At 37.2% G+C, this 12,924-nt stretch overlaps 2 protein-coding genes across 2 annotated transcripts; both read left to right on the top strand.

Moving 5' to 3' along the window:
• Window positions 1-6,329: 6,329 nt before the first annotated feature.
• Window positions 6,330-8,466, top strand: LOC121756796 (E3 ubiquitin-protein ligase At4g11680-like). The gene is made up of 3 exons (XM_042152189.1): window positions 6,330-7,435; window positions 7,509-7,845; window positions 8,032-8,466. Exons 1-3 carry the CDS (start codon window positions 6,954-6,956, stop codon window positions 8,176-8,178), a joined length of 966 nt encoding a protein of 321 aa, XP_042008123.1. The 5' UTR covers window positions 6,330-6,953; the 3' UTR covers window positions 8,179-8,466.
• Window positions 8,467-9,733: 1,267 nt separating this feature from the next.
• LOC121757059 (protein YELLOW LEAF 1, choloroplastic-like) lies at window positions 9,734-12,657 on the top strand. The gene is made up of 5 exons (XM_042152537.1): window positions 9,734-9,867; window positions 10,446-10,518; window positions 11,200-11,357; window positions 11,670-11,745; window positions 12,176-12,657. Exons 2-5 carry the CDS (start codon window positions 10,470-10,472, stop codon window positions 12,370-12,372), a joined length of 480 nt encoding a protein of 159 aa, XP_042008471.1. The 5' UTR covers window positions 9,734-9,867; window positions 10,446-10,469; the 3' UTR covers window positions 12,373-12,657.
• Window positions 12,658-12,924: the final 267 nt, after the last annotated feature.

Here is a 12,924-nt window from a genome sequence, read left to right as displayed (position 1 = left end):
GATTGAATTGCTGAGGCATGACTCATAAATCTCCACCTTGCCTCTGCAAATCAAGATCAATATCTAACTCCCTTCTCAATTGTTCCTATAAACTTATCACTCCACAACCTCTACCAATTCCAAGCAATGCTTGAACTTCGAAACTGGTAAAGGCTTAGTAAACATGTCTGATGCATTTTCCTCAGTAGGAACTTTCACCACATTTATTCTTCCATCCTGTATCTCATCCCGAATGAAGTGCCTTCTAATGTCAATATGCTTGCTCCTTTCATGAAACATTTGATGCTTAGCTAAGCATATTGTTGAATTGCTATCCCAGTTAATCTTTACTGCTCCCAACTCAATTCCCAGATCTTAGAGGATCCCTTGTAGTCATTTCCCTTCCTTTCCAGCCTATGTCAATGCAATGTATTCAGCCTCTGTTGTGAACAAAGCAATCACAAACTGCAGGTTTGATTTCCAGCTGACTGTTGTCCCAAATAGTGTAAAGATATAGCCACTTTGAGACTTTCTGTTATCAAGATTAGCCGCATAATCTGAATCACAAAATCCTTCAAGAGTCTCACTATCTTCTGACCAAGCTCCACCCCCAAACTTCAGACCAACATTCACTGAACCTTTTAGATATTTCTAAATCCATTTTAGAGCATTTCAGTGTTCTCTACCCGGATCAACCATATATCTACTAGCCACACTGATAGCATGAGCAACATCAAGCCTTGTACATATCATCAAGTACATTACACTACCCACTATGTTGGCATATGGTATTGATGCCATTTCTCTCCTATCTTTGGCTGACTTTGGCATTTGTTCATTGCTAAGTCTGAAATGGCTTGCTAAAGGAACATAAACTGACTTTGCATCATTCATCTGAAATTTCTCTATCACCTTTCTGATATAATCTGCTTGGACTAATTTCAGTATTCTTTTCTTTCTATCTCTGAAAATGTCTATGCCAAGGATTCTCTTAGCCTCTCCTAGATCGTTGATATCAAACTTGAGCTTGAGATCCTCCTTAACCAGCCGCAATTCTATCTTGTCTGGACTGGCCAGCAACATATCATCCACATATAACAGAAGGTAAACAACTTTTTTTCCATTTCTTCTTCTATGTAAACACAACTGTCAAAATCTGATCTCTCAAACTCCATTGTCTCCATATGTTCATGAAACTTCTTATTCCACTGCCTACTGCTATGTTTGAGACCATTGTCTTCAGGTTTCTCAAAACCCGTAGGTTGTACCATATATATTGTTTCCTCTAGGTCTCCATGTAAGAATGCAGTTTTAACATCGAGTTGATGTAACTCCCAATCAAATTGAGCAGTCAAAGCCAATAAAATTCTGATAGAGGTATGCTTCACCACAAGAGAGAAGACCTCTGTGTAATCAATTTCTTCTACCTGTGTGAAGCCTCTAGTCACCAATCTTGCCTTGAATCGTATGCTTTCAACTTCCCCCATTTCTATCTTTTTCTTGAAGATCCATTTACAACTGATCAACTTCTGAGTCCCTAGATTCTTTACCAAAATCCAAGTACTCTCTCCGTCCCATAGTAGATGTCACACTTTCCTTTTTAGTTTGTTCCACAAAAGATGTAACATTTCCTCTTTTAGAAAAAGTTCCCTCTCACTTCAATTATAAAATTATATTTTCTCTCACCACTTAACACACAAAATAACATCTCCTAAAATCCCATGCCATCTCCCAAGTGTGACATCTACTATGGGATGGATGGAGTACCATTTTTCAGTAGAGATTCTATCTCTTCTCTCATGGCCTTGATCCACTTCTGACTTTCCTTGCAACTTATAGCTTCTTCATATGTTGAGGGCTATGAATATATCAGTATTTCAGCCACACACAAGACAAAGAAACTCATGTCGTAGTCAGAAAACCTGTCTGGCAACCTAATATTTCTTCTTGGATTTCTCCTTGGCTCCTGACTTATAGCTGCAGGCTGCTGATCATCTCGACCCTGAGATTGTAGATTCCCAATAGCTCCACCTTCTTCCAGATTTTCTATAATCTCAATATCCTCATCAACATCAGATCTGGTAGAGCTCTCTCCAACTTCAAAATTCAGTAAGTCACCATTACTGATATCATCAGTTGTCTGCCTACTCTTGAATGACATTTCATCTTCATTAAAAGTCACATCCTTGCTCTTTATGATTCTCTGACCCTCTGTACCCAGGTTCCATAATCTGTAGGCTTTCACATATTCTTGAAATCCCAGCAATACACATTTTTTAGCCCTAGGCTCCAACTTATTCTGCTTCACATGTGCATAGGCAGCACATCCAAAGCTTCTCAAACCAGAATAATCTCCCAACTTTCCATACCATCTCTGATCTGGAGTTTCATAGTTAATTGCAGATGAGAGACATTTATTAATGAGTACTGCGGCAGTAGCAATGGCCTCAGCCCAAAACTTCTTAGGCAATCCAGAAGAAAATAGCATACACCTCACTCTTTCCAATAAGGTCCTATTCATTCTTTCTGCAACCCCATTCTGTTGTGGATTCTTTGGGGCTGTCCTATGCCTTTTAATTCCTTTTACTTTGCAAAATTCTTCAAACTCAGATGATAAGAACTCCATACCATTGTCTGTTCTCAGACACTTCAAAGTACTTCTTTTCTCATTTTCATATCGAGTGTGTCATTCTCTGAACTTTGCAAATGCCTGGGACTTCCTTTCAAGATGTAAACTCACACTCTCCTAGAATAATCATCACTGATAGAGATGAAATATTTACCTCAACCCATAGATTCTGTTTGTGCAGGTCCCCATAGATCACTGTGAACATACATGAATGGTTTAGTTGAGCTATGCTTACCAGTTCCAAAAGGTAGTTTCTTTGCCTTTCCCAGAATGCACGGCTCACATTTTCCAAGACTTTCTGATGTACTAAGTTTGATAACTCCTTGCTTAGCCAATGCCCTGATCCCCTTTTCTCCAACATGACCCAATCTGGCATGCCAAGAATCCAAGCTCACTGACTGAGAAAAGTTTGCAGCTTCAGTTACTGTTTCAGCCAGCAAGTAGTATAAGCTATTTCTTCTCTTTGCATCCATGATGATCCTTGAATCCTTAGTGACCCTAAGCATTCCATTAGCTGAATCAAACATGTACCCTTTTGATTCCAGTACTCCAAGAGATATAAGATTTCTCTTGATCTTGGGTATAAACCTGACCTCTGTCAGAATCTTGATGCCACCATTACTCACTTGCAGCTTAATTTCTCCAATTCCCTTTACCTCACAAATCTGATCACTACCAGGCATTACAGATCCTTGAGAACTACTCAAATTTTGAAACCAAGACTTGTGAGACCATATGTGAAAACTGCATCCAGAGTCCATGATCCAAGACTCTTCAATGACGGCTCCATCATGTATATTCAAAGCTTCAGATGCCTCTACTTCCTGAGCTAGATCAGCAGTCTCCCCACCACCAAGTTTCTCATGTTCTTGCTTCCTCTTCCAAGCAAAACATGTTTTCTTTAAGTGACCCGGTTTCTTACAGTAGTGACAACTTCTGGTCTCTTTTCCACCCTCACTTTTGTCCTTCTTTTGCTTGTTTGTGAACGTCTTCTTGGACCCTTTTTTCCCATTGTTCTTCAAGTATAAACTCTCAGCCACAAGATCCGGCTGCTTCAATGCCTGGCCTTCTCTTTCTCATCGACTTCAGGCTTCTTCTTATCATTGCCGCTGGTACTCAGGATTTCACAGAGGCCTTGCTGCATCAAGATGACCTTAATCTTCAGCCTCCACAATCCGAGATCATTTCGGCCAGTGAACTTCTCAACTTCAAACTTTGTTGTAGACATTTCCACAAATAGTTGGTCTGCTACTTGGTGAGATCAGCTCCAACACAGAAAACACAACTTCAATCGCCCAAGATCGGCTACAATTGACTTCAATCGCCCAAGATCAGCTGTAATCGACTTCCCACCGGACGACGCCACTTGTTAGGATTGTATCACCGATTTCACACGCTCACAAATCTGAATAATAAAGCACACAACGGAGGTAACGTGGTTCGACAAAGATTCCTACGTCCACGGAGAAGTTGACCGGAGTTTATTAATCAAGCTTACAAGAAAGGTGTATCCACTCTACTAATTGAAACGCCCTCAACTAATCACAAGCAAAGGCTAAACTATCAATCGTGTATGTGTTGTGTGTTCTGCTCTCTCTTCAATTCCTTTCTCGGCTAATATATGTGTGTGATTACAGATGAATAACTAGCTAACTCCCTTCAGCTGAAAGTCGGTTATAACTGTCTATCAACAGCTAGTTCCAGCAGCTCAATCTTGAGCTCATTTCCTCACTTCATCACTCAGCCCCAACGGCTCTTTTATCTCAATACTTGGAGACTGAAATGCTGAGGCATGACTCACAAAAGATGTCAGATTCTGGTCCATCACACACTTTTTCAAAATTGAAAAATAAAGGTGGTTATACAATTTATTCAATATACTTCACTTGATGCATACAACAAGATTTGGAGGTTCAACAAAATTTGGAGGTTAAACAAGTTTATTTTGGTGTTTCTTTATTTTCTAGTTAGTAGAATCAGTAGATGGAAAGATATTAATTATTTTTCCTTTTACTAAATTGGAGTTTCTTTTCTAAATTATTTCCTATCTAGTTTTCCTTTTCACTTTTATTTATTCATAAGAGCACATCGGGCGCGCTATCGTCCGCCACTGTGGGTGCGCGGACGACGGACGATGTGTCGTTCGCGCCCTAAGCTTAGTCCCTGGAGTCGAACCCAGGTCTATTGCTTGGAATGGTAGTATCCTAACCATTGGACTACTAGCACTAGTTGAGATATTTTGAAAACTAATTATTAAAAATGCTTAGTGCCTTACTAATTATTTGTTAGCTTCGTTAAAGTAGGCCCCTAAATAGTTTTAGATTTACACGAATTTATTCGCAATAAGGTTATATTTAATTAGCATGATTGGGAAAATGAATAAATAAAATTATGATTAAAAAATAGAATTCGGTGAAACGAGAATTTGCTTCTTCGAGTTATTAAGATGATTAATTTTATAAATGAAATGAAGTTTTTCCCAAAAACCTCATTGTTAGACTACAAAGACATACCTTTGAAGTTTAATATAATTATGCGTTTTATTACTCTTGAGTTCTCAATTGATTTATGCTTTTATTTGTGACTTATCAAATGTTCTTTTCATAATCGTTAGTGACGTCATTCATTCCACCTTCACGACTTATCAACGGTTCATTCATCTCCGTTATGGCATCATTCACCTTACAAATCTACCATTTCGAGTCTTTCCACCCTCTTTCTTCGCAATATCTGCGTCAAGCGTCAAATTCTAGAACGAGAATCACGTCATCACTTTGGTTTCATATTGATACATAATGTTTCAAATTTGCATAAATTAGTATAAAAAAGTTTCATCCGCATTTCAGTCTAATACATTTTGTCATATGTGTTTGAATGTCGTCAACTCTTTACGTGCGTGGCATACAAAATATGAAATACTGGCTAAATTTTTTGTACTGGTATAAAACAATGATACTAGAACTTTGTATATTAACATAAAATAATAATAAAACATCTTGTGCCTCACATAGTAAAGAGTAACGACATCAAAACAAAAATACGGAATGTAAATTAAACACGGAGGTGTAATATTTGTCTGAGTTGTGTATATACACAAATAATAAAGTATGAACTTTTAAAATTTTGCAATCATCTCATCCTTTCCTTTTCCGGCAAATTACTAGCTATGTGACAATCAGTTTAAAACAAGTGATCAAAACATCGTTTTTAAATGCCGTTATGTCCAAAGTCGTTTTATCACGTGTTTTAAATAGAATTTCACAACAGCACAATTCACTGGAAAATGGAAGAATGAGATAATTGCAAAAATCTTAAACTTCGTAATTTATTTTTTATATTTTGAAAAATATGGGATGAACCAGAAACTGACCATTTTTTATGATATATTTTGCAATTTGCTGTGTAATAAATTATTTTATTTCATTATTTTTATTTGAATAAATTATTTATTAAAATAAAGATAAAAGTGCATTTTTATTGTTTTGAAGTATATTATGAACACTATACAACAAAAAATATTACTACGATTATTGATTAATTCTGAATGCATTTATTTAAGTCGGCTGAAATAAATTACGTATGCATTTAGCATATACATGTATGTTAAATTAGGTGCACAAGGTAGCATCAAATTTGTTGATTGACCAGTTATATGCTTCCACATCTTCTTCTTCACAAATCATGGGCCCACACACGATGTATAGCAGAGCAGCATCCATGGAGTCTCTAACCGCCACTATTCAAAATCGTTTAAAAAATCGCAACTGGTCACACACCTTATTCACTTAGACCCGTCTGCTTAATTTATACTCTCACTCCCATTAGAAATAAAACTTTTTTTTGTATACTCTTTTATTTTTTTTTATCGTGCGTTACGCTCTCTTCGTTAACTCACAAAATAACAAATCTCATGCCAAAAAGTAAACGTTGCGACGTTACCATCACAGTCAAAGAAAAACTGCTTTGTTATGCTAATCAAATGGACACAGCGAGGAAGCCTCTATTCTCAAATGAACAACACTTGCTTCGCAGTTAAACAAATAGACCTCAGGAAGTTAGGCCAACCGTCCATACTCTGTTTCTCAACTAGCTTTGAATCAAAGCAAAGCCGTTGGATTCTTGGTCGCGATCCCCATCCATTTTCCACCTTCCACTCTTTTGCCAACTGCTAAGCCTCACCTTAATCACATCCTTTTTTTTTCTTATTCTATTTTAGAATCAAGATTCGGTTGTGCTAAATTGCTAATTACTACTGCGCCACTTTTGTTTTTAAGGGCATGGTTTTTGGATTAGAAAGATTATTGAGCGCCAACTGTTTGGGTTTTTGCCTCTAAGAGACTAATCAATGAATACGAGGTATTTCTTCAGTCCGGATTCACTATGCACTTCTGCAAGCGGCATATCGATTTCATCGGCTTTGCCGGCAGCTGTGGATGATAGGATTGGCCTGAATTCGTGGCCGCGGCAGCCGTCGAGGAATGCGCCGCCTTTCTTGATAAGATTAGCCATGAAAATATCGAGGTCGAGGTCGTATAGTTTTCTGAGGAGAGTGTTTCATTACCAGAACGGGTCAGGGTCGGACCTCGGTCCGAATCCGTTTGATTCGAAGAGATGGATGCTGATGGAGTTCGTGGCGCTGGCGGTTCAAATCCTCGTCACGCCTTACGTTTTGATCATCACCAAAGACGAGAAGCCGGTTTGGCCGATGCGAATTTGGGTTGTTGGCTATGCCTTTGGATGCTTCCTTAGCCTTGTTCTTCTCCTTTACCGCTACCGCCATGTTTATCTATCTCAACGAGATGTTGAACGAAGCAACGATGAGTCGAGGTAGAAATCGTTTATTTTCGATTTCAAATGATAGTAGTGATTGATATTGGTGCTGATGTATTACTGTGATCAGAAACTTGCAGAAATGCAAGACGTGGCTTGAGCTGATGTTCGCGATATGGTTCGTGATGGGAAACGTGTGGGTGTTCGACATGCGCTTCGGATCATACCACCGAGCTCCCAAGCTCCACGTCCTCTGCATCTCGTTCCTGGCGTGGAAGGCCGTCACCTACTCGTTCCCGTTCATACTGTTCGTGCTGCTCTGCTGCTGCGTGCCGTTGCTCAGCACCCTCCTGGGGTACAACATGAACTCGGCCTCCCTCAGCCGCGGAGCAACCGAGGAGCAGCTCTCCACCCTCCCGAGCTGGAGATACAAGGATGTAGAGCAGGCTCAAAACCATGAGATTCAAGTAATTTATTACTATTACTTTCCCACACAAATATTCTTTCACAGTAGTGTAAAACACACACATCATATGACCCACAGTTTGTCAGCATGAAGTTAATGAGTTATCTTATGTTTCAATCTTATCTGATTCTTGAAAAGGAAAAGGGCGCTAATGATATTTATACATGTTTGTTTTTTTTTATTACAGGAGTGTTGTATATGTTTGGCTAAGTACAAGGAAAAGGAAGAAATAAGGCAGTTGCCATGTACTCATCTTTTTCACCTCAACTGTGTGGATCAGTGGCTCAAGATTATCTCATGCTGCCCTCTTTGTAAGCAGGAGATAGACAAGTAGAAACTGTCCACAAATTCTTGTATTTTAGTTAGGTGTTACATTATTTTTTTGTTGCCAAAATAGGGGGAAAAATGCATGTTTATAAGTTGTGCAAACACAGAATGTTACTAGAGTGAGTGGAGGCCATGCATATTGAAGGCTCACCAGTAATAGGTATCAAGATTTGCTTTGGGAAAGAGTTAGATACTTAGAAATATACAAATGCTTGTTTTATCTGTTTTATTAATTGTTGTGGGGAATCAGAGGCTGTGCAGTCCAATTATCGAATGAATGATTATCCTTTATTTATTTAGCTCGAGTACCTAAAACACACCACCAAAAACATTTTCTAAGATTAAAGTGGCCTAAAAGATAATTCACTTCAACTATATTCCATTTTTCAAGAATTCAAGAATACAAGAAGTGGGAACATAGAAAGACATCTTTGACGACAGTCATAACTCATATACCATCTCAACAATTTTGTTACGAGGTTATGGACTATGTCTAGAACATAAATTAAAAGGATGGAACCATAATTTGTTGAATAGAGTAAAAATTTAGTGATTCAGACACACTATGACGGTAAATATTCATGCTTTTAATTTTTTTTCTCTTTCTTCATCTGTCTTGGTTTGACACATCATATGATAATGTATTTGGACAACTAAATTTTCAATCGAAGAGCAAAAAATTGTACTCCATAGTTAATAATCAAAATTAACTATGGAGTTATATTATACTAACATTAATGAATTAATATAAGAATGAGACAAAGCTTCCATATATTATCTGCAAAATAAAAAAAATACTTACGGTAACAGGGAATAGAGGGAAAAAAGCATCATCGGATAATGAGACAAAGCTTCCATATATTATCTGCAAAATAAAAAAAAAATACTTACAGTAATAATGAATAGAGGGAAAAAAGCATCATCGGATAATGATTATTTTAGTTAAGTATGATATCTAATTTTATTTCTAGTTCTTACCTTAAAAACATTTATGCTTTATTAAAAGCCTGGTGCTCCTACTAAACAATGTTTTTGAGATCTTTTCTATTTAGATAAAAAAAAAGGAGTTGCATCGTTGGCATGACTTCAAATTTTGAGTTTTTCCTCATTATATTTTTATTTATATTTACATGATGTAAAGGACCCTACATTTTTATTAATTATTTACAAACTTATGGATGATAAGGTGGACAATTGATCTACATGAAATGATTTGGGCCTTTACCTTTTTTTTGCAAAATGTTCGTTGAAAACCATTGTATCTAAGGCGGCTAAAGTGGGCTCATTAATTATGTTTTGTTATGACTTATGTGAATTTGTTTGTTGGGGATAAATTCTATGCATAACACCCAAACTACTCATTAAAAGAGAGATCCCTTATTTAATAATGAAAATGAGAAAAGTATAAGTTTTTTATAGATAAATGAATATTATAAATTTAAAGATTTCTGTCACATGAAACTCAAAATCAAAACATTTAGCCTCAATTAAAATATTACCACTATACCATTAACAAACTCACATCTCCTTAAAAAAATCATATTAATTAATTAATTAGTTGTCAAAGAGGACATAAAATTCACGTGCGATGCAAACTGCATAAAAAGGCCTTTGTCTTCTAATAATCTCCTTCCTTCTTTTGCTGACCTCTCTCGCTCCCTCCGGTTCGCTCCTCTGCCATTCCGGCCGATTCCAGGTATACTGCTCGCCTCAGAATCTCCGTTGCTCTTCACTTCTTCAGAATTAGGTCTTTCTAAAACATGCTAATTCATTCCCTTAATTACCCTTTGTTGATTTATTGCAATGATGTTCTAGATGAAAATTAATTGTTCGTTTTGTGGCTGTCTTTATCTATTTTATTTCTTTTTCTTTTCTTTTTCCGAAAAATTAAGAATTGATCTTCGACAGAGGGCTGCGATTTGGTTTATATTTATCCGGACTGCTGTATTTAATTTTCTTTTGTGTTTTGTAGAAGAAAAGATAGAGTTAAAATTGGTTTCTTATCATGAAATTGTTCAGTAAAACAGCTTTGATTTTGTGTGTTTCGGTGTGGTTTCTGTTGCTTCCATTGGGAATTGGTGGTTTATGTGAAGTATTTCAAGAAGATCATGCACCAGTTATTGTTTTTGTTTCTAAGTCGAGACATCGTGTTGGTGTCTAGATATGTGGCAATTATTGCAGAGCAGCTAACTCTTGGAATAGTGGAGCTGTTTCTAACTTCAATTAATGATAATGTGGGCATGCTCATGATATTTTGATATTGACTTTTCCCAGGTGGTATCTGTAATAAAGAGGGGCATGTCGCTCATTGCCACTGTTTCCAGCCCAATTACATCACCATGTCTTGGTATGACTCTATCACCAGATGTGTAAATTCAAATTGCATGGATTATCTTATGTTTTTTCAGCTGTAATGAGCATCTCACATTAGTTGATGCTTTGGAAGCTTTAAAATTTTCAATTGGCTATTTGAGTTATAGTTAGGTAATGTGATTTAGGTAGACTAATTCATCTGTTGTGCTTGCGACATATACTATCACATATGTTTTCAAGGAGTGTGATTGGGTAAGAGAACGGGGTTCTGATTGGTTAGAACACTCCAGAAATGTTTGCTTAACAGCATAGGCCTTAAAGCCCATAGATTCGTATTCTGTTTAGTTTTAGTTATAGACTAGATAATGATAGTCTATCAACTTACTCTAGTTGGGCATAATGCGAAAGCAGTCTGGTAAAGTCCAAGAACAATTAATCGGATTTTGTAGGACAAGGGATCAAAATTATTCTTTTGCAAGTTGCAAGGTGCATCTTTCAGCCCTCAAGATATGGTTTAATAAATCCACTTTCAGGTTCAGTTGATTGCACTGCAAGGACTCGAGAATACTTATAATTCCTTTAAATATGATTTGTGCTATAAATGAGCTATGTACAGCTGACAGTAATATTATTTCAGTTTTCTTCTCTATGTTGCAGTTGAAGTTTTATGCTATTGATATTAGTAACTTATACGGATATTTCTTTCTCTTTTTAGTACAATCACAAGACCGGTATTTGAGGCCACAAAAGAACGTCCAAGCTCCAGTTCGAGTAAAGCCTCTTTGCTTGCAGTTTCATTCACTTGAAAGGCAAAGAATCATTACTCATTCTTCCAGAGTTAAATGTGCTTCTGTGATATGTGCTGCTGCTCTGGTAACTTACCTTATTTGATGGTCTACTTATGTTTCGTACTCCAGCTATCTGCTATGAATATGTAATCATATCTTTGAGGATGGAACCTACTTGTACAAAACATTTAGTACGTGCATGTGAAGTTACTTTTACTTTTGGCTAATCCACAAACCAGCAAAACATGCTGCAATATTCTTTATAGATTGAAAGAAATCAAGATCTTGGCAATTATGTTGGCTCCCAAAAGTGGGTTTTAACTTTTAAGAAGCACTGTGTCTGCCTTGTTCTTGGTAGCCAGCAACTAATCAGCTTAGTGTGTTTCTTGAACTGCAGAGTGCCACCTGTGCTTCAGAACAAACGCAAACTGTGACTCGCCAGTCATCAACCATAACAGTTGCACCCATCCAAGGTGAATTTTTTTTCTATGCACTTGGTTTTGATGTAGCATGCAAGTTATAAAGTGAGGCAGGCCTGCTTGATAATGTATAACAGAGGTGTGAGAATGAGTTTGGTGTAAAGTAGAGTTGTTCCCAAAATATGTTTCCACACACCCCTCCCCTCTTGTTTATGTATTGTATAGTTTAGTATGTAAACTATGACTATAACAAGACACCTGGGCTGCTGCCAAAAACAATCCATCTTGAGATGGCTACTATTTCGAGCTCGTTAAGAAGTATGCCAGTCTATGACCTATCTTATCAATGAGCTCTTTGTGATTGATACCATGTATTATGCATATTTTATCATCGTGTTATCACTGTAAAGAACCCCAGCTTCTTCTGGATTAGCCAATATGTCGCAGTCCGATGCCTGAAATATTAATTTTTAACCCGTTTCAGGAAAAGAGAAGTCTCCAGATCTAGATGATGGAGGAGATGGATTTCCACCCCGTGATGATGGTGATGGCGGCGGCGGAGGTGGTGGTGGCGGCGGAAACTGGTCCGGTGGGTTCTTCTTCTTTGGCTTCCTTGCTTTTCTGGGTTTTTTGAAAGATCAAGAGAGTGAAGGGACCTACAGAGATGAAAGGAGAAGATGAGAGATATTATGTGTTCCGTTGATGCTATATCGCTTCCTCTTTACCTTTTACACTATTGGTTATTGGATGATCTATGTCTTGCTCTATACTCTCTGTGCTTTAGTAGGATATAGAATGTAGTTGTGGGATTTCTGGTGACAAAATATGTACCGTGCACTAATTAGTCTTCTTCAGCTTGAATTGAAAGTTGAGAGAGAAGTAATGACTCATTGCAATTGTTTTGTCGATGAGATTATCGATTGTATAGACATTGTTTTAACCTACGGATACTATAATTTGATGAAATTGTTAGTAACTGAATACACCATACAACATCGTAATGTGAATTTGATGACATTGTTATAGAAATATTGAAAGTTGCATGTGAATTCATCAATCAAATTTTCATTCCAAGCAGATATTTAGCATCCTAACTAGTAGTATTGATTATTTGGGGTTAATTATACTTGGGGTTCGTTCCGTATACAAAATTGGAATTAGAATTCTATGGAATTGAAGGAATTGAATTTGTAGGTAATTCATGCTTCAACATGATGACGAGGTGTGCACAAA

This window comes from Salvia splendens, chromosome 12 (assembly GCF_004379255.2).
Source record: "Salvia splendens isolate huo1 chromosome 12, SspV2, whole genome shotgun sequence".
Taxonomy (NCBI): Eukaryota; Viridiplantae; Streptophyta; class Magnoliopsida; order Lamiales; family Lamiaceae; genus Salvia; species Salvia splendens.
The sequence above is the reverse complement of the archived record's forward strand: the minus strand, read 5'-3'. Positions and strand labels throughout refer to the sequence as shown.